Source organism: Phyllobates terribilis, unplaced genomic scaffold (assembly GCF_046119375.1).
Source record: "Phyllobates terribilis strain yellow unplaced genomic scaffold, ASM4611937v1 Scaffold_7__3_contigs__length_470593459, whole genome shotgun sequence".
Taxonomy (NCBI): domain Eukaryota; kingdom Metazoa; phylum Chordata; class Amphibia; order Anura; family Dendrobatidae; genus Phyllobates; species Phyllobates terribilis.
This window is the reverse complement of record NW_027362767.1, coordinates 467,648,455-467,672,613: the sequence shown is the minus strand read 5'-3', so window position 1 is coordinate 467,672,613 and position 24,159 is coordinate 467,648,455. Positions and strand designations below refer to the sequence as shown.

The following is a 24,159-nucleotide window of genomic DNA, read 5'->3' as shown; positions in this document are numbered from 1 at the left end:
CCTGTCAACTGAGAATGCTGACAGGCTGACTATTATAAAAATGAACAAGGGCTGGACTGGGCCAGACTTCTCAACACCACCGAACGATAGAAGCGTAACATAAACTCCAATCCAGTGTCTTTTTTTGGGAGGTGTATTCCCATGCACCTTTTCACACCCACACATGGGTATATGCTTCCTGATTTTGGCTATTTGCTCTTGTCCTTCTCCTTTTCCTCATCCTCCACCACCATATCACCAGGGTGACCGTGGTCCATGTTGCAACACCCCCATAATTTTTTTAATGGGTGTTTATGATGCCCGTAAAAACATTTTTTTATACAGTATGTTCATGTATACTCCCCAGGGGTAAATGTTTATCAACACCACCGAATGATAGCAGTGTAACATAAACTTAAATACAGTGGCATTTTTTTGGGAGGTCTATTCCCATGCACCTCTTCACACCCACACATGGGTATATGCTTCCTGATGTTGTCTATTTGCTCTTGTCCTCCTCCTTCTCCTCCACCTCCATCACCATATCATTCACCACTATATCTACCATATCACACATTGTTTTCAGGAGGCCCTCTGACCTCCACGTCTCTTCCAAGGGGCATTGGAGTGCCTCCAAATTTTTGGCAACCCTTGCATTCACTGCATAGGTAAACACAATGGGAGACCCACTTCCTAATAATGGGAACATTGTTTTCAGGAGGCCCTCCTCTAAATCTCTTCAAAGGGGTATTGAGGTGCCTCCAATTTTTTTGCAGCCCTTGCAGTCAGTGCATATGCAATACCAGTATAGGAGACCGGCTCTTTGATAATAGGAACAACAAAGCATAGCCGGCTGATGGCCCTCTAACAATAGTACGGGCCCTTTAAGAATAGTAAGGACCGCCTGATGGCCCTATAAAATAGGCTTTGTGACTTTCAGAGTCCTCCTTCATAAATTAAATAGGATGTGTCTGATGATGTGTCACACACCACATGGCCAGAAAATGTAATAAAATGTTAAAATGACATTTACGGGTAAATGTTTTTTCACGGTTGAAAGCAATGCAAAAGTGCAAAAACGCATCAAAAACGCTACGTGTGAACATAGCCCAAGGTGTGGAGGAGCATTTTTGTTTTTGGTTTTTTATTTTGCCTCATATACAAGTCATTACCCTGGAAAGGATGTTCCTTAACATATTTCCCAGGAAAATCCATTTTCGTTTTGTTTTTGTATGTTTTATTGTGAGTCTGCAAAAGTGGCATAATACTTCGGACGTTGTTGACAGCAGTGACCTGGGGGTCAGAAATGCTTCCAGGGGTCTTCCCCATGCTGTTCCCATGTCATTTGAGCACTGTTCCCATCAATTTGGGCAATTTTTAGGCCCTCTGCAGACCGCCGGGGGGAGCAGCCGGAAAAATGCTGGAGTTTCCCATAGACTTACATTGGGCTCGTTGCTCAGGTCGATCACCCGAGTGTCCCAATGTGCTCCACCCGAGCATCGAGCACCCGAGCATTTTAGTGCTCGCCCATCACTAACCCTAATTTGATGTGTTTTGGCAGCTTTTGGGCCAGTTTGAAGGTGTTGTGTATGCGTTTGTTTCTGCCCCCATTGAATCCAATTTGATTCGGATATCTTCGTCAAACCGGTCAGCGAACATCGGGAAGTTCGCCGAGCAGAACCGAACCGAACCTTGAAAGGTTCTCTCATCACTAATGAGGACATTATTACAGCACTGGGGCATTATTATGAGATGGGGAAATTATAATAGTCTGGAGAACAATATTGCAGGATGGGGAACATATTACAGTATTGAGGACATTACATGAAGGTGGTCATTATTACCGCACAGGAGGAATAGATGGGGACATTATTACAGGACGGGGACACATGACAGGGGCATTACAGGATGGGGGACATTATTATAATACTGACAAAATTATTACAGGATGGGGGACATTATTATAATACTGAGGAAATTATTACAGGATGGGGGATATTATTATAATACTGAGGAAATTATTACAGGATGGGGGATATTATTATAATACTGAGAAAATTATTACAGGATGGGGGATATTATTGCAGGACAGGAGACATTATTATAGGTAAAGGACATTATTACTGCACAGGGAAATAATTACAATAATAATATTCCTCATTATGGTCCATACACTATTATTAGTTTATGGAGCTATAATTTTTGATGTTCGAGCTGTACTGAGGCATAAAAGGTTATTATACTGTTGCTATATGGGGGGAGAGATGACCTTACACTGCATTGTCTGCACTGCTGAGGGTCATTATTGTTGTGTTTGGGCACAAAGACAGACATAGTACTGAATGGAGAATAAAGAGAAATATTAGTATTGCATGGGAGCTAATTACGAGGGCGGCACAGAGGGAGGCATCACTACTGTAATAGATTTTATTTTTGCGGATACCAGTAACATAGGGGAAAAAAGGGAGGTACTATTATCATGCAGAGCACCTTGGGGCAGTAGTCAGGCACTTTTCTACTTCATCAGTGGTGGAGGGCGCTAAAGAAGTGACTGGTCACAGTGTGGCGGTATTTGTCCCTTGTATGTACTATTATTCAGTTACTATGTGTTGGCAATATGTGGTCTGGTCACAGTGTGATGGTATTTGTCACTTGTATGTACTATTATTTGGTCACTATGGGGTAGTATTGTCTAGTCACAGTGTGATGGTATTTGTCCCTTGTATGTAGTATCATTCGATCACTATGTGGTGGTAATATGTGGTCTGATCATGGTGGTCTGTATTTTTCCCTTGTCTATGTGGTATTATTCAGTCACTATGTGGTGGTAATATGTGGTCTGATCATGGTGTGTCTGTATTTGTCCCTTGTGTATGTGGTATTATTCAGTCACTATGTGGTGGTAATATGTGGTCTGATCATGGTGTGGTGGTATTTTTCCCTTGTCTATGTGGTATTATTCAGTCACTATGTGGTGGTAATATGTGGTCTGATCATGGTGTGTCTGTATTTGTCCCTTGTCTATGTGGTATTATTCAGTCACTATGTGGTGGTAATATGTGGTCTGATCATGGTGTGGTGGTATTTGTCCCTTGTCTATGTGGTAATATTCAGTCACTATGTGGTGGTAATATGTGGTCTGATCATGGTGTGGTGGTATTTGTCCCTTGTCTATGTGGTATTATTCAGTCACTATGTGGTGGTAATATGTGGTCTGATCATGGTGTGTCTGTATTTGTCCCTTGTCTATGTGGTATTATTCAGTCACTATGTGGTGGTAATATGTGGTCTGATCACAGTGTGGTGGTATTTGTCCCTTGTGTATGTGGTATTATTCAGTCACTATGTGGTGGTAATATGTGGTCTGATCATGGTGTGGTGGTATTTGTCCCTTGTCTATGTGGTATTATTCAGTCACTATGTGGTGGTAATATGTGGTCTGATCATGGTGTGTCTGTATTTGTCCCTTGTCTATGTGGTATTATTCAGTCACTATGTGGTGGTAATATGTGGTCTGATCATGGTGTTGTCTGTATTTGTCCCTTGTCTATGTGGTATTATTCAGTCACTATGTGGTGGTAATATGTGGTCTGATCATGGTGTGTCTGTATTTGTCCCTTGTCTATGTGGTATTATTCAGTCACTATGTGGTGGTAATATGTGGTCTGATCATGGTGTTGTCTGTATTTGTCCCTTGTCTATGTGGTATTATTCAGTCACTATGTGGTGGTAATATGTGGTCTGATCATGGTGTGTCTGTATTTGTCCCTTGTCTATGTGGTATTATTCAGTCACTATGTGGTGGTAATATGTGGTCTGATCATGGTGTTGTCTGTATTTGTCCCTTGTCTATGTGGTATTATTCAGTCACTATGTGGTGGTAATATGTGGTCTGATCATGGTGTTGTCTGTATTTGTCCCTTGTCTATGTGGTATTATTCAGTCACTATGTGGTGGTAATATGTGGTCTGATCATGGTGTGGTGGTAATATGTGGTCTGGCCTTTGCAGAAAATAGCATGAAATGATAAAAACGAAGCTCAGCGAATTGTCTCTGAACCATGGCGGAGCAGTCACTTGGCTGATTTGTTAATCCATTGGGAGGTGTCACTAATTCCCTAAAGTTGATGTCCAGTCTGTTCTGACCATCACTCGACACTGGAGAAGTCATTATACCCTAATGTAGGACATTCATAATGCGATTTATAAAACAAATCAATGTAACATGGCCACCTTGTGTGCCGCAATGGCTTTAAAGGGGTCCGGGACTATCAGGTGGTTCACAGCATTTCACTTCATCCCAGTCTTTTGTGTAACAATCCACATTTATCTGCAGAGGAAGCTGGACGTCTGCACTTTGCTTTTCCTTTATTAAGTTTCTTCTAGAACACAGAAATAAGAAGGTGCCAGCCATGCAACATATGATGGAGACTGACATAACGGCAAGGGCAACGGGGGCCGTCAGTGACCAGCTGAATGGGGCCATGGCTGGAGAGGTTTTTTGGCATGGCTCTAGAGTAATCACCTGGCTTTCCTGCGTCATACTAGTTTTGCTCATCATGATTAATGACTCCACATAACTCCTATTGGTTATGCTTTGATTCAGGAGAATGTTGACCCATACGATAGTCGAGAGCACCTCCGGGTAGCCTTGGTCACTGGCTTTTACTAAGAGTTGATATAGACCACAATGATGATTGCTGGTACTTTCTTTCAATATAACGTTACCTGTGTTGGCATCAACCTTAAAAAGACTGGCAGTGAGACCAATCTCGCCATACTCAGTATATGTTATAGCTCCATTCAGTCCTGCATCATAATCAACTGCGTGGACTTTAGTCACACAGGACCCCTGTGAAGTATCAGGTGGAACCAACACGTATGAAAAGTTTGACTCTGGAAGAACTATGAAAGGAGCATTATCATTCACGTCCAGTATAACCACAAGAGCTTTGACTTGTGAGGTCAACGATGGACGTCCTTTGTCTCTTGCTTCGAGCCAGAGTTCGTACATCAACACTTTTTCATAGTCAAAAGTGCCCTCCGACCGTAGGATTCTATCCTGACCCATAGAAAACAATGACGTGGTATTTAGAAGGTGCACAGAAAAGTCCCCATTTATGCCACTATCTACATCTGTCACATTGATATAGCCGACCTCTCCTCGATGGGGAAGGTCTTCAGGGATAAAGAACGTAAACTCATTTGAAGCAAAAGTTGGGGGGTTGTCATTTTGATCTAGGACCTTGATAGCAATTACGCATGAATCATTCATTGATGGGGAACCGTGGTCCATTGCTATGACGTGTACAATATAGGAGGATCTCTTTTCTCTGTCCAGAGATATTGATACTTTGAGTGACCCACTTACACTGTCAATGGAGAACACTTTGGGGTCCCCATCAAGCAAATAGTAGCTTATATCTCCATTGGATCCACTATCTTCATCAGAAGCAGAAAGTGTCAGTAATATATCACCGGGAACATTGTTTTCTTCAATGACAACTTCTTGAAGATGGTTTAGGAATGTTGGCTTATTATCATTTACATCTTCAATCTGTATCTTAACAGTTTCCCTGCACATAAACGATTCATAAATGGTGGAATTTCCGACGATTGTAATGTCATACTGTTCTTTTAACTCAAAGTCCAGTGGACTGGAGGTCAATAGCAGGAATGTATCTGAAGAAGAATCTGAAGACCTTAAGTAGAATGGAGAGGATTCGTTTATGAAAAGAGGACGGCTGATGCTCCCATCCGGATCTGTAATATCTAAGATGGCAATGATTGTTCCTGGTGGGACATCTTCCTGGATAGAGATGCCACCTTCGTTTTTTGATGCTATGAAACGAACTTCTATCTTAGGTTTCTTCTGGATTTTTTCCAGATTTATAGTGACTAAAGCCACTGCAGGAAAGCAGCCGAGTCCAACGGCTATAACCGACAGCCGGTAGCCCGTCACCTCATCTTGTAAGGGCTCCGATAGGGTCAGTAGCCCAGAGGAGCTATCTAGGTTAAAACGTTTTCTGATTGATTCTGCCACTCGGGTGCTATAATAATACTCAATCACACTGTTCTCACCATCATCCGCATCCACTGCTTGAAGTTGTACTACTTTGTCTCCCACAGACTTGTTCCTAGGAAGAGTTACAGAGACATTGTTCGTAAGGAAGACAGGACAGTTATCATTTACATCGATGATTTGTACGACAAGTGTGGCACTGCCAGACAATTGTGGAAATCCATTATCATAGGCGATTAAACTCATTCTGTGTTCACTGCGTGATTCTCGATCCAGAGGCCTGAGAAGGGTTAACGTCAGAAATTCCACATGTTGGTCCAGAGAGAAGACATCGTCTGGACAGAGGAGCTGGTAAGACAGGTCAGCATTGTGATCTATGTCCAAGTCTGTAGCAAACGGATCAATGACAAATGAGGTTCCAATAGCGGTGTCTTCTGGGACGGAGATAGAGTAGATCGACTCTGAGAAATAGGGCAGATTGTCATTAATATCCAGGATAAAAAGCTTCACCTTGGTAAATTCTGAATGTTCTTGTGATGAAATAAGGACATCCAGCGTCATCGAGCAGTGGTCCTCGGTGTCCAGTGGGCACAATGATTCTCTGTCCAGCTTCTCGGTGGTCGTATATAAATTTCCGCTTTGAGAATCCAGATGGAAATAGTTTGTGTGGGTTAAGAGCTTGTATTGCAGCGGTGTCGGCGATAGGAAGCCATTGCCTACGTTTCCGATCAACGTCTCTTCTTCCGGCTCCTCCTGGACATGGAAGAGGATTTCTGTGCTTGCTCCAGGAAAGTTCAGGACTTGAAAAAGGTTTATAAGAAGAAAGTATTTCTGAAAAATACAAATTGAAATGAAAATTAAAATGAGACAATTGTTATATATCGTCAATTATCAAGAACAAAATGAAATACTCGTTGTGGAAAAGGAATTCTTGTCTTATCTAGGAACGGTGAGGAAAGGTTTCTTGAAGATTTCATTGTTTTCTTAGTTTTAAGGTTGAAGGTAGAATGAAGTCCATCAAGTTCCACCTATAGCCTAAAATGTGAGATCTCTGCTTCCCACTCACAGACGGGGTCCGGCAGCAGCGAGAGGGTGACTGGCGCGTGTCCTGGACGCTACGTGTGGTGGGCCACTGAAAGCCCCTCTGTCTGGGCCTGAATATTTGCTTAGCTGAAGGAAACCTCGGTCTGACTGAGGAGACTGGACTCTCTGGAGAGACATCGAGAGTCGGAGCCACTTGTATTTATGGTGCTCACATATGGCACTTTACAAACATCGTCATCACTGTCCCCATTGGGGCTCACAATCTACATTCCCTATCAGTATGTCTGTGGAGTGTGGGAGGAAACCAGAGAACCTGGAGGAAACCCACACAAACACGGGGAGAACATACAAACTCCTTGCAGATGTTGTCCTTGGTGGGATTTGAACCCAGCTGCAAAGCTGCAATGCTACACACTGAGCCACCATACAGTCCTAACCACTGAGGCACTGTGTTTCCCTTAATATAGTACAAAGCTTACACCGAGTCACCATGCTGCCCTATATATAGTACAGTGCTAACCACTGAGCCATCATGCTGCCCTATATATAGTACAGTGCTAACCACTGAGCCATCATGCTGCCCTATATATAGTACAGTGCTAACCACTGAGCCACTGTGCTGCCCTATATATAGTACAGTGCTAACCACTGAGTCACCATGCAGCCTTATATATATAGTACAGTGCTAATCACTGAGCCACCAGGCTGCCCTATATATAGTACAGTGCTAATCACTTAGCCACCAGGCTGCCCTATATATAGTACAGTGCTAATCACTGAGCCACCAGGCTGCCCTAATTATAGTACAGTGCTAATCACTGAGCCACCGTGCTGCCCTCTATATAGTACAGTGCTAACCACTGAGCCATCATGCTGCCCTATATATAGTACAGTGCTAACCACTGAGTCACTGTGCTGCCCTATATATAGCACAGTGCTAACTACTGAGTCACCATGCAGCCTTATATATATAGTACAGTGCTAATCACTGAGCCACCAGGCTGCCCTATATATAGTACAGTGCTAATCACTGAGCCACCAGGCTGCCCTATATATAGTACAGTGCTAATCACTGAGCCACCAGGCTGCCCTATATATAGTACAGTGCTAATCACTGAGCCACCAGGCTGCCCTATATATAGTACAGTGCTAATCACTGAGCCACCAGGCTGCCCTATATATAGTACAGAGCTAATCACTGAGCCACCGTGCTGCCCTATATATAGTACAGTGCTAACCACTGAGTCACCATGCTCTCCTATATATAGTACAGTGCTAACCACTGAGTCACCATGCTCTCCTGTATATAGTACAGTGCTAAGCACTGAGTCACCATGCTCTCCTGTATATAGTACAGTGCTAATCACTGAGTCACCATGCTCTCCTATATATAGTACAGTGCTAAGCACTGAGTCACCATGCTCTCCTGTATATAGTACAGTGCTAATCACTGAGTCACCATGCTGCCCTATATATAGTACAGTACTAACCACTGAGCCATCATGCTGCCCTATATATAGTACAGTGCTAACGACTGAGCCATCATGCTGCCCTATATATAGTACAGTGCTAACCACTGAGTCACTGTGCTGCCCTATATATAGTACAGTGCTTACCACTGAGTCACCAAGCAGCCTTATATATATAGTACAGTGCTAATCACTGAGCTACCAGGCTGCCCTATATATAGTACAGTACTAACCACTGAGCCATCATGCTGCCCTATATATAGTACAGTGCTAACGACTGAGCCATCATGCTGCCCTATATATAGTGCAGTGCTAATCACTGAGCCACCGTGCTGCCCTATATATAGTACAGTGCTAATCACTGAGCCACCGTGCTGCCCTATATATAGTACAGTGCTAACCACTGAGTCACCATTCTCTCCTGTATATAGTACAGTGCTAACCACTGAGTCACCATGCTCTCCTGTATATAGTACAGTGCTAAGCATTGAGTCACCATGATCTCCTGTATATAGTACAGTGCTAATCACTGAGTCACCATGATCTCCTGTATATAGTACAGTGCTAATCACTGAGTCACCATGCTCTACTGTATATAATATAGTGCTAAACACTGAGTCCCTGTGCTGCCCTATATATAGTACAGTGCTAACCACTGAGCCACCATGCTGCCCTATATATAGTACAGTGCTAACCACTGAGCCACCATGCTGCCCTATATATAGTACAGTACTAACCACTGAGCCACCGTGCTGCCGTATATATAGTACTGTCCTAACCACTGAGCCACCGTGCTGCTATATATAGTACAGTGCTAACCACTGAGCCACCATGCTGTCCTGTATATAGTACAGTGCTAAGCACTGAGCTATCATGATGCTCTGTCTATAGTACCATGCTAACCACCGGGCCACCATTCTACTCTGTATATAGTACAGTGCTAACCAATGATCCACCGTGCTGTCCCGCATATAGTACAGTTTTACCTACTGAGCCACTGTGCTTCCCTATATATAGTACAGTGCTAACTACCGAGCCACCGTGTTGTCCTATATATAGTACAGTGCTAACCACTGAGCCACCGTGCTGCTCTATATATAATACAGTGCTAACCACTGAGCCACCGTACTGCATTATATACAGTAGAGTGCTAACCACTGAGCCACCGTTCTGCCCTATATACAGTACAGTGCTAATAATTGAGTCACCGTGCTGCCCAATATATAATACAGTGCTAACCACTGAGCCACCATGCTGCCCTATATAAAGTACAGTGATAACCACTGTGCCACTGTGCTGTCCTGTATATAGTACAGTTTTACCTACTGAGCCACTGTGCTTCCCGATATATAGTACAGTGCTAACCACTGAGCCACCGTGCTGCTGTATATATAGTATAGTGCTTATCACTGAACCACTGTGCTTCTCTATATATAGTACAGTGCTAACCACTGTGCCACCATGCTGTCCTGTATATAGCACAGTGCTAACCACTGAGCCACCATGCTGCCCTATATATAGTACAGTGCTAACCACTGAGCCGCCATGTTGTCCTATATATAGTACAGTGCTAAGCCCTGAGCCATCATGCTGCACTATATATAGTACAGTGCTACTTACTGAGCCATCATGCATCAGTACAGTGCTAACCACTGATCCACCATGCTGCCCTATATATAGTACTGTGCTAACCATTGAGCCACTGTGCTGCCCTATATATAGTACAGTTCTGGCCACTGAGCCACCGTGCTTCCCTATATATAGTACAGTGCTAACCATTGAGCTATCATACTGATCTGTATATAGTACAATGCTAACCACTGTGTCACCGTGCTGATCTATATATAGTACAGTACTGCCTACTGAGCCACCATGCTGTCCTGTATACAGTACAGTGATGACCACTGTGCCACCGTGATGTCCTGTATATAGTACAGTTTTACCTAATGAGCCACTGTGCTCCCTATATATAGTAAAGTGCTAACCACTGAGCCACTGTGTTGTCCTGTATATAGTACAGTGCTACCTACTGAGCCATCATGCTGTCCTGTATATAGTACAGTGCTAACCACTGATTCACCATGCTGCCCTATATATAGTAAAGTGCTAACCATTGAGCCGTGATGTCCTGTATATAGTACAGTGCTAACCACTGAGGTACCATAATAGCCTATATACAGTTTAGTGCTAACCATTGAGCCACCGTGCTGCCCTATATACAGTACAGTGCTAATCAGTCACCATGTAGCCGTATATATAGTACAGTGCTAAACACTGAGCCACTGTGCTGCCCTATATATAGCACAGTGCTAACCACTGAGCCACCATGCTGTTGTGTATATACTACAGTGCTACCTACTGAGCCACTATGCTGCTCTCTATATAGTACAGTGCTAACTACTGAGCCACCGTACTGCATTATATACAGTATAGTGCTAACCACTGAACCACCGTACTGCACTAAATACAGTACAGTGATAACCACTGAGCCACCATGCCGCCCTATGTGCAGTACAGTGCTAACCCTGAGTCACTGTGCTGCCCTATGTATGGTACAGTGCTAATAACTGAGCCACCATGCTGCCCAATATATAGTACAGTGCTAACCACTGAGCCACTGTGCTGTCCTGTATATAGTACCATTTACTTACTGAGCCAGTGTGCTTCCCTATATATAGTTCAGTGCTAACCATTGAGCCATCGTGTTGTCCTGTATATAGTACAATGTTAAGCACTGAGCTATTATGCTGCTCTGTATGTAGTACAGTGCTAACCACTGTGTCACCGTGCTGATCTATATATAGTACAGTACTGCCTACTGAGCCACCATGCTGTCCTGTATACAGTACAGTGCTAACCACTGATCCAAGCTGCCCTATATATAGTACAGTGCTCAACACTGAACCCCTGTGCTGTCCTATATATAGTACAGTGATAACCATTGAGCCACCATGCTGCTTTATATATAGTACAGTTCTAACCACTTAGCCACCATGCTGTCCTGTATATAGTACAGTGCTAACCACTGAGCCAATGTGTTTCCCTATATATAGTACAGTGCTAGCCACTGACACAACATGATGTCCTATATATAGTACAGTGCTAACCACTGAGCCACCATGCTGCCCTATATATATTACAATGTGAGCCACTATGCTGCCCTATATATAGTACAGTGCTAACCACTGAGCCACCATGCTGTCCTGTATATAGTACAGTGCTGACCACTCAGCCACCATGCTGCCCTACATATAATACAGTGCTAACCACTGAGCCACCATGCTGTCCTATATATAGTGCAATGCTAACCACTGAGCCACAATGCTGTCCTATATATAGTACAATGCTAACCACTGAGCCACTATGCTTCCCTATATATAGTACAGTGCTAACCACTGAGTCACTGTGCTGCCCTATATATAGTACAGTGCTAACCACTGAGCTACCGGGCTGCCCTATATATATAGTACAGTGCTAACCACTGAGCCACCATGCTGCCCTATATATAGTACAGTGTTAACCACTGAGCCACCATGTTGCCGCTGTGTAGGAAGATGGATCTTGTACAAGTCTAGGCAGCTACCCCAATCTTGTGTATTAGTTTCTGGGCCGCTTTATTCTGAAATCTCAATGCTTTATTTTTAGTCGCCCACCTCTCATGGTCGTGTGACCCTGACTGACCCAGCACTGACTGACCCAGCATTTACTGACCCAGCACTGACTGACCCAGCATTTACTGACCCAGCACTGACTGACACAGCACTGACTGACCCAGCATTTACTGACCCAGCACTGGCTGACACAACACTGACTGACCCAGCATTTACTGACCCAGCACTGACTGACACAGCACTGACTGACCCAGCATTAACAGACCCAGCACTGACTGACACAGCATTTACTGACCCAGCACTGACTGACACAGCACTGACTGACCCAGCATTTACTGACCCAGCACTGACTGACACAGCACTGACTGACCCAGCATTTACTGACCCAGCACTGACTGACACAGCACTGAATGACCCAGCATTTACTGACCCAGCACTGACTGACACAGCACTGACTGACCCAGCATTTACTGACCCAGCACTGACTGACACAGCACTGACTGACCCAGCATTTACTGACCCAGCACTGACTGACACAACACTGACTGTCCCAGCATTTACTGACCCAGCACTGACTGACACAACACTGACTGTCCCAGCATTTACTGACCCAGCACTGACTGACCCAGCACTGATTGACCCAGCATTGACTGACCCAGCATTGATTGACCCAGCACTGACTGACCCAGCACTGACTGATACAGCATTTACTGACCCAGCATTTACTGACCCAGCACTGACTGACCCAGCACTGATTGACCCAGCATTTACTGACCCAGCACTGATTGACCCAGCATTTACTGACCTAGCACTGACTGACCCAGCACTGACTGATACAGCATTTACTGACCCAGCACTGACTGACTCAGCATTTACTGACCCAGCATTTACTGACCCAGCACTGACTGACCCAGCACTGACTGACCCAGCACTGACTGACCCAGCACTGACTGATGCAGCACTGACTGACACAGCACTGACTGATCCAGCACTAACTGACCCAGCGATGACTGACCCAGCGATGACTGATGCAGCACTGACTGACCCAGCGATGACTGATGCAGCACTGACTGACCCAGCATTTACTGATGCAGCACTGACTGACCTAGCATTTACTGACCCAGCACTGACTGACCCAGCATTTACTGACACAGCACTGACTGACCCAGCACTGACTGACCTAGCATTTACTGACCCAGCACTGACTGACCCAGCATTGACTGACCCAGCACTTAATGACCCAGAATTTACTGACCCAGCACTGACTGACCCAGCACTGACTGACCCAGCGATGACTGATGCAGAACTGACTGACCCAGCATTTACTGACCCAGCACTGACTGACCCAGCGATGACTGATGCAGCACTGACTGACCCAGCATTTACTGACCCAGCACTGACTGACCCAGCACTGACTGACTCAGCGATGACTGATGCAGCACTGACTGACCCATCATTTACTGACACAGCACTGACTGACCCAGCACTGACTAACCTAGCGCTGACTGACCCAGCATTTACTGACCCAGCACTGACTGACCCAGCACTGACTGACCCAGCACTGACTGACCCAGCACTGATTGACCCAGCATTGACTGACCCAGCATTGATTGACCCAGCACTGACTGACCCAGCACTGACTGATACAGCATTTACTGACCCAGCATTTACTGACCCAGCACTGACTGACCCAGCACTGATTGACCCAGCATTTACTGACCCAGCACTGATTGACCCAGCATTTACTGACCTAGCACTGACTGACCCAGCACTGACTGATACAGCATTTACTGACCCAGCACTGACTGACTCAGCATTTACTGACCCAGCATTTACTGACCCAGCACTGACTGACCCAGCACTGACTGACCCAGCACTGACTGACCCAGCACTGACTGATGCAGCACTGACTGACACAGCACTGACTGATCCAGCACTGACTGACCCAGCGATGACTGACCCAGCGATGACTGATGCAGCACTGACTGACCCAGCATTTACTGATGCAGCACTGACTGACCTAGCATTTACTGACCCAGCACTGACTGACCCAGCATTTACTGACACAGCACTGACTGACCCAGCACTGACTGACCTAGCATTTACTGACCCAGCACTGACTGACCCAGCATTGACTGACCCAGCACTTAATGACCCAGAATTTACTGACCCAGCACTGACTGACCCAGCACTGACTGACCCAGCGATGACTGATGCAGAACTGACTGACCCAGCATTTACTGACCCAGCACTGACTGACCCAGCGATGACTGATGCAGCACTGACTGACCCAGCATTTACTGACCCAGCACTGACTGACCCAGCACTGACTGACTCAGCGATGACTGATGCAGCACTGACTGACCCATCATTTACTGACACAGCACTGACTGACCCAGCACTGACTAACCTAGCGCTGACTGACCCAGCATTTACTGACCCAGCACTGACTGACCCAGCACTGACTGACCCAGCATTTACTGACCCAGCATTTACTGACCCAGCACTGACTGACCCAGCACTGACTGACTCAGCGATGACTGATGCAGCACTGACTGACCCATCATTTACTGACCCAGCACTGACTGACTCAGCATTTACTGACCCAGCATTTACTGACCCAGCACTGACTGACCCAGCACTGACTGACCCAGCACTGACTGACCCAGCACTGACTGATGCAGCACTGACTGACACAGCACTGACTGACCCAGCATTTACTGACCCAGCACTGACTGACACAGCACTGACTGACCCAGCATTTACTGACCCAGCAATGACTGACACAACACTGACTGTCCCAGCATTTACTGACCCAGCACTGACTGACACAACACTGACTGTCCCAGCATTTACTGACCCAGCATTTACTGACCCAGCACTGACTGACCCAGCACTGATTGACCCAGAATTGACTGACCCAGCACTGATTGACCCAGCACTGACTGACCCAGCACTGACTGATACAGCATTTACTGACCCAGCATTTACTGACCCAGCACTGACTGACCCAGCACTGATTGACCCAGCATTTACTGACCCAGCACTGATTGACCCAGCATTTACTGACCTAGCACTGACTGACCCAGCACTGACTGATACAGCATTTACTGACCCAGCACTGACTGACTCAGCATTTACTGACCCAGCATTTACTGACCCAGCACTGACTGACCCAGCACTGACTGACCCAGCACTGACTGATGCAGCACTGACTGATCCAGCACTGACTGATCCAGCACTGACTGACCCAGCGATGACTGACCCAGCGATGACTGATGCAGCACTGACTGACCCAGCATTTACTGATGCAGCACTGACTGACCTAGCATTTACTGACCCAGCACTGACTGACCCAGCATTTACTGACCCAGCACTGACTGACCCAGCACTGACTGACCTAGCATTTACTGACCCAGCACTGACTGACCCAGCATTGACTGACCCAGCACTTAATGACCCAGAATTTACTGACCCAGCACTGACTGACCCAGCGATGACTGATGCAGCACTGACTGACCCAGCATTTACTGACCCAGCACTGACTGACCCAGCGATGACTGATGCAGCACTGACTGACCCAGCATTTACTGACCCAGCACTGACTGACCCAGCACTGACTGACTCAGCAATGACTGATGCAGCACTGACTGACCCATCATTTACTGACACAGCACTGACTGACCCAGCACTGACTAACCTAGCACTGACTGACCCAGCATTTACTGACCCAGCACTGACTGACCCAGCACTGACTGACCCAGCACTGACTGACCCAGCATTTACTGACCCAGCATTTACTGACCCAGCACTGACTGACACAGCACTGACTGACACAGCATTTACTGACCCAGCACTGACTGACCCAGCATTTACTGACCCAGCACTGACTGACCCAGCATTGACTGACCCAGCACTGACTGACCCAGCACTGACTGACCCAGCATTTACTGACCCATCACTGACTGACCCAGCACTGTCTGACCCAGCATTTACTGACCCAGCACTGACTGACCCAGCACTGACTGATCCAGGACTGACTGACCCAGCATTTACCGACCCAGCACTGACTGACCCAGCACTGACTGACCGAGCATTTACTGACCCACCACTGACTGACCCAGCACTGACTGACCCAGCATTTATTGACCCAGCATTTACTGACCTAGCACTGACTGACCAAGCATTTACTGACCCAGCACTGACTGACACAGCATTTACTGACCCAGCACTGACTGACCCAGCACTGACTGACGCAGCATTTACTGACCCAGCACTGACTGACCCAGCACTGACTGACCCAGCATTTACTGACCCAGCACTGACTGACCCAGCATTTACTGACCCAGCACTGACTGACCCAGCACTGACTGACCCAACATTTACTGACCCAGCATTTACTGACCCAGCACTGACTGACCCAGCATTTACTGACCCAGCACTGACTGACCCAGCATTTACTGACCCAGCACTGACTGACCCAGCACTGGCTGACCCAGCATTTACTGACCCAGCACTGACAGACCAAGCATTTATTGACCCAGCACTGACTGACCCAGCATTTACTGACCCAGCACTGACTGACACAGCATTTACTGACCCAGCACTGACTGACCCAGCACTGACTGACCCAGCATTTACTGACCCAACATTGACTGACCCAGCATTTTCTTACGCATCACTGACTGACGCAGCACTGACTGACACAGCACTGACTGATCCAGGACTGACTGACCCAGCATTTACTGACCCAGCACTGACTGACCCAGCACTGACTGACCCAGCATTTACTGACCCAGCACTGACTGACCCAGCACTGACTGACCCAGCACTGACTAACCCACCATTTACTGACCCAGCATTTACTGACCTAGCACTGACTGACCAAGCATTTACTGACCCAGCACTGACTGACCCAGCACTTAATGACCCAGAATTTACTGACCCAGCACTGACTGACCCAGCACTGACTGATCCAGCGATGACTGATGCAGCACTGACTGACCCAGCATTTACTGACCCAGCACTGACTGATCCAGCACTGACTGACTCAGCGATGACTGATGCAGCACTGACTGACCCATCATTTACTGACACAGCACTGACTGACCCAGCACTGACTAACCTAGCACTGACTGACCCAGCATTTACTGACCCAGCACTGACTGACCCAGCACTGACTGACCGAGCATTTACTGACCCAGCATTTACTGACCCAGCACTGACTGACCCAGCACTGACTGACCCAGCATTTACTGACCCAGCACTAACTGACCCAGCATTTACTGACCCAGCACTGACTGACACAGCATTTACTGACCCAGCACTGACTGACCCAGCACTGACTGACGCAGCATTTACTGACCCAGCACTGACTGACCCAGCACTGACTGACCCAGCATTTACTGACCCAGCATTTACTGACCCAGCACTGACTGACCCAGCACTGACTGACCCAGCACTGACTGACCCAACATTTACTGACCCAGCATTTACTGACCCAGCACTGACTGACCCAGCATTTACTGACCCAGCACTGACTGACCCAGCATTTACTGACCCAGCACTGACTGACCCAGCACTGGCTGACCCAGCATTTACTGACCCAGCACTGACTGACCCAGCATTTACTGAGCCAGCACTGACTGACACAGCATTTACTGACCCAGCACTGACTGACCCAGCACTGACTGACCCAGCATTTACTGACCCAACATTGACTGACCCAGCATTTTCTTACCCATCACTGACTGACGCAGCACTGACTGACACAGCACTGACTGATCCAGGACTGACTGACCCAGCATTTACTGACCCAGCACTGACTGACCCAGCACTGACTGACCCAGCATTTACTGACCCAGCACTGTCTGACCCAGCACTGACTGACCCAGCACTGACTGACCCAGCATTTACTGACCCAGCATTTACTGACCTAGCACTGACTGACCAAGCATTTACTGACCCAGCACTGACTGACCCAGCACTTAATGACCCAGAATTTACTGACCCAGCACTGACTGACCCAGCACTGACTGACCCAGCATTTACTGATCCAGCATTTACTGACCTAGCACTGACTGACCAAGCATTTACTGACCCAGGACTGACTGACCCAGCACTTAATGACCCAGAATTTACTGACCCAGCACTGACTGACCCAGCACTGACTGACCCAGCGATGACTGATGCAGCACTGACTGACCCAGCATTTACTGACCCAGCACTGACTGACTCAGCGATGACTGATGCAGCACTGACTGACCCATCATTTACTGACACAGCACTGACTGACCCAGCACTGACTAACCTAGCACTGACTAACCCAGCATTTACTGACCCAGCACTGACTGACCCAGCACTGACTGACCCAGCACTGACTGACCCAGCATTTACTGACCCAGCATTTACTGACCCAGCACTGACTGACACAGCACTGACTGACACAGCACTGACTGACACAGCATTTACTGACCCAGCACTAACTGACCCAGCATTTACTGACCCAGCACTGACTGACCCAGCATTGACTGACCCAGCATTGACTGACCCAGCACTGACTGACCCAGCATTTACTGACCCATCACTGACTGACCCAGCACTGTCTGACCCAGCATTTACTGACCCAGCACTGAATGACCCAGCACTGACTGATCCAGGACTGACTGACCCAGCATTTACCGACCCAGCACTGACTGACCCAGCACTGACTGACCCAGCATTTACTGACCCAGCACTGACTGACCCAGCACTGACTGACCCAGCATTTACTGACCCAGCATTTACTTACCTAGCACTGACTGACCAAGCATTTACTGACCCAGCACTGACTGACACAGCATTTACTGACCCAGCACTGACTGACCCAGCATTGACTGACGAAGCATTTACTGACCCAGCACTGACTGACCCAGCACTGACTGACCCAGCATTTACTGACCCAGCACTGAATGACCCAGCATTTACTGACCCAGCACTGACTGACCCAGCATTTACTGACCCAGCACTGACTGACCCAGCATTTACTAACCCAGCACTGACTGACCCAGCATTTACTGACCCAGCACTGACTGACCCAGCACTGGCTGACCCAGCATTTACTGAACCAGCACTGACAGACCAAGCATTTATTGACCCAGCACTGACTGACCCAGCATTTACTGACCCAGCACTGACTGACACAGCATTTACTGACCCAGCACTGACTGACCCAGCACTGACTGACCCAGCATTTACTGACCCAACACTGACTGACCCAGCATTTTCTTACCCATCACTGACTGACGCAGCACTGACTGACACAGCACTGACTGATCCAGGACTGACTGACCCAGCATTTACTGACCTAGCACTGACTGACCCAGCACTGACTGACCCAGCATTTACTGACCCAGCATTTACTGACCTAGCACTGACTGATCAAGCATTTACTGACCCAGCATTGACTGACCCAGCACTTAATGACCCAGAATTTACTGACCCAGCACTGACTGACCCAGCACTAACTGACACAGCGATGACTGATGCAGCACTGAGTGACCCAGCATTTACTGACCCAGCACTGACTGACCCAGAACTGACTGACTTAGCGATAAATGATGCAGCACTGACTGACCCATCATTTACTGACACAGCACTGACTGACCCAGCATTGACTAACCTAGCACTGACTGACCCAGCACTGACTGACCCAGCACTAACTGACCCAGCATTTACTGACCCAACACTGACTGACACAGCACTGACTGACACAGCATTTACTGACCCAACACTGACTGACCCAGCATTTACTGACCCAGCACTGACTGACCCAGCATTGACTGACCCAGCATTGACTGACCCAGCACTGACTGACCCAGCATTTACTGACCCATCACTGACTGACCCAGCACTGTCTGACCCAGCATTTACTGACCCAGCACTGACTGACCCAGCACTGACTGATCCAGGACTGACTGACCCAGCATTTACCGACCCAGCACTGACTGACCCAGCACTGACTGACCCAGCATTTACTGACCCAGCACTGACTGACCCAGCATTTACTGACCCAGCATTTACTGACCTAGCACTGACTGACCAAGCATTTACTGACCCAGCACTGACTGACAGAGCATTTACTGACCCAGCACTGACTGACCCAGCACTGACTGATGCAGCATTTACTGACCCAGCACTGACTGACCCAGCACTGACTGACCCAGCATTTACTGACCCAGCACTGACTGACCCAGCATTTGCAGACCCAGCACTGACTGACCCAGCACTGACTGACCCAGCATTTACTGACCCAGCATTTACTGACCCAGCATTTACTGATCCAGCACTGACTGACCCAACATTTACTGACCCAGCAATGACTGACCCAGCATTTACTGACCCAGCACTGACTGACCCAGCATTTACTGACCCAGCACTGACTGACCCAGCAGTGGCTGACCCAGCATTTACTGACCCAGCACTGACAGACCAAGCATTTATTGACCCAGCACTGACTGACACAGCATTTACTGACCCAGCACTGACTGACACAGCATTTACTGACCCAGCACTGACTGACCCAGCACTGACTGACCCAGCATTTACTGACCCAACACTGACTGACCCAGCAATTTCTTACCCATCACTGACTGACGCAGCACTGACTGACACAGCACTGACTGATCCAGGACTGACTGACCCAGCATTTACTGACCCAGCACTGACTGACCCAGCACTGACTGACCCAGCATTTACTGACCCAGCACTGACTGACCCAGCACTGACTGACCCAGCATTTACTGACCCAGCATTTACTGACCTAGCACTGACTGACCAAGCATTTACTGACCCAGCACTGACTGACCCAGCACTGACGGACACAGCATTTACTGACCCAGCACTGACTGACCAAGCACTGGCTGACCCAGCATTTACTGACCCAGTACTGACTGACACAGCATTTACTGACCCAGCACTGACTGACCCAGCATTTACTGACCCAGCACTGAATGACCCAACACTGACTGACCCAGCATTTACAGACCCAGCATTTACTGACCCAGCACTGACTGACCCAGCACTGACTGACCCAGCATTTACTGACCCAGCACTGACTGACCCAGCATTTACTGACCCAGCATTGACTGACCCAGCACTGAATGACCCAGCATTTACTGACCCAGCACTGACTGACCCAGCATTTACTGACCCAGCACTGACTGACCCAGCACTGGCTGACCCAGCATTTACTGACCCAGCACTGACAGACCAAGCATTTATTGACCCAGCACTGACTGACCCAGCATTTACTGACCCAGCACTGACTGACCCAGCAATCACTGACCCAGCACTGACTGAACCAGCATTTACTGACCCAGCACTGACTGACCCAGCATTTTCATACCCAGCACTGACTGACCTAGCATTTACTGACCCAGCACTGACTGACCCAGCACTGACTGACCCAGCATTTACTGACCCAGCACTGACTGAACCAGCACTGACTGAACCAGCACTGACTGACCCAGCATTTATGGACCCAGTACTGACTGACCCAGCACTGACTGACCCATCATTTACTGACCCAGCACTGACTGACACAGCACTGACAGACCCAGCATTTACTGACCCAGCACTGACTGACCCAGCACTGACTGACCCAGCATTTACTGACCCAGCATTTACTGACCCAGCATTTACTGACCTAGTACTGACTGACCAAGCATTTACTGACCCAGCACTGACTGACACAGCATTTACTGACCCAGCACTGGCAGACCCAGCACTGACTGACCCAGCATTTACTGACCCAGCACTGACTGACTCAGCATTTACTGACCCAGCATTTACTGACCCAGCACTGACTGACCCAGCACTGACTGACCCAGCACTGACTGACCCAGCACTGACTGATGCAGCACTGACTGACACAGCACTGACTGATCCAGCACTGACTGACCCAGCGATGACTGACCCAGCGATGACTGATGCAGCACTGACTGACCCAGCATTTACTGATGCAGCACTGACTGACCTAGCATTTACTGACCCAGCACTGACTGACCCAGCATTTACTGACCCAGCACTGACTGACCCAGCACTGACTGACCTAGCATTTACTGACAGAGCACTGACTGACCCAGGATTGACTGACCCAGCACTTAATGACCCAGAATTTACTGACCCAGCACTGACTGACCCAGCGATGACTGATGCAGCACTGACTGACCCAGCATTTACTGACCCAGCACTGACTGACCCAGCGATGACTGATGCAGCCCTGACTAACCCAGCATTTACTGACCCAGCACTGACTGACCCAGCACTGACTGACTCAGCGATGACTGATGCAGCACTGACTGACCCATCATTTACTGACACAGCACTGACTGACCCAGCACTGACTAACCTAGCACTGACTGACCCAGCATTTACTGACCCAGCACTGACTGACCCAGCACTGACTGACCCAGCATTTACTGACCCAGCATTTACTGACCCAGCACTGACTGACACAGCACTGACTGACACAGCATTTACTGACCCAGCACTGACTGACCCAGCATTTACTGACCCAGCACTGACTGACCCAGCATTGACTGACCCAGCATTGACTGACCCAGCACTGACTGACCCAGCATTTACTGACCCATCACTGACTGACCCAGCACTGTCTGACCCAGCATTTACTGACCCAGCACTGTCTGACCCAGCACTGACTGATCCAGGACTGACTGACCCAGCATTTACCGACCCAGCACTGACTGACCCAGCACTGACTGACCCACCACTGACTGACCCAGCACTGACTGACCCAGCATTTATTGACCCAGCATTTACTGACCTAGCACTGACTGACCAAGCATTTACTGACCCAGCACTGACTGACACAGCATTTACTGACCCAGCACTGACTGACCCAGCACTGACTGACGCAGCATTTACTGACCCAGCACTGACTGACCCAGCACTGACTGACCCAGCATTTACTGACCCAGCACTGACTGACCCAGCATTTACTGACCCAGCACTGACTGACCCAGCACTGACTGACCCAACATTTACTGACCCAGCATTTACTGACCCAGCACTGACTGACCCAGCATTTACTGACCCAGCACTGACTGACCCAGCATTTACTGACCCAGCACTGACTGACCCAGCACTGGCTGACCCAGCATTTACTGACCCAGCACTGACAGACCAAGCATTTATTGACCCAGCACTGACTGACCCAGCATTTACTGACCCAGCACTGACTGACACAGCATTTACTGACCCAGCACTGACTGACCCAGCACTGACTGACCCAGCATTTACTGACCCAACATTGACTGACCCAGCATTTTCTTACGCATCACTGACTGACGCAGCACTGACTGACACAGCACTGACTGATCCAGGACTGACTGACCCAGCATTTACTGACCCAGCACTGACTGACCCAGCACTGACTGACCCAGCATTTACTGACCCAGCACTGACTGACCCAGCACTGACTGACCCAGCACTGACTGACCCAGCATTTACTGACCCAGCATTTACTGACCTAGCACTGACTGACCAAGCATTTACTGACCCAGCACTGACTGACCCAGCACTTAATGACCCAGAATTTACTGACCCAGCACTGACTGACCCAGCACTGACTGATCCAGCGATGACTGATGCAGCACTGACTGACCCAGCATTTACTGACCCAGCACTGACTGATCCAGCACTGACTGACTCAGCGATGACTGATGCAGCACTGACTGACCCATCATTTACTGACACAGCACTGACTGACCCAGCACTGACTAACCTAGCACTGACTGACCCAGCATTTACTGACCCAGCACTGACTGACCCAGCACTGACTGACCCAGCACTGACTGACCCAGCATTTACTGACCCAGCATTTACTGACCCAGCACTGACTGACCCAGCACTGACTGACCCAGCATTTACTGACCCAGCACTAACTGACCCAGCATTTACTGACCCAGCACTGACTGACACAGCATTTACTGACCCAGCACTGACTGACCCAGCACTGACTGACGCAGCATTTA

General features: G+C 48.1%; 1 protein-coding gene across 2 annotated transcripts in view; it reads right to left on the bottom strand.

Moving 5' to 3' along the window:
* Nucleotides 1–2,384: 2,384 nt before the first annotated feature.
* The window catches only part of LOC141155329 (protocadherin-20-like), a 125,227-nt gene continuing 103,452 nt past the window's right edge, over nt 2,385–24,159 (bottom strand). For both annotated transcript variants that reach the window (XM_073642204.1, XM_073642203.1), the window contains exon 3: nt 2,385–6,831. In XM_073642204.1, coding sequence (XP_073498305.1) covers nt 4,231–6,831 — 2,601 coding nt within the window. In that variant the 3' untranslated portion in view covers nt 2,385–4,230. The remainder of the gene's footprint in view (nt 6,832–24,159) is intronic.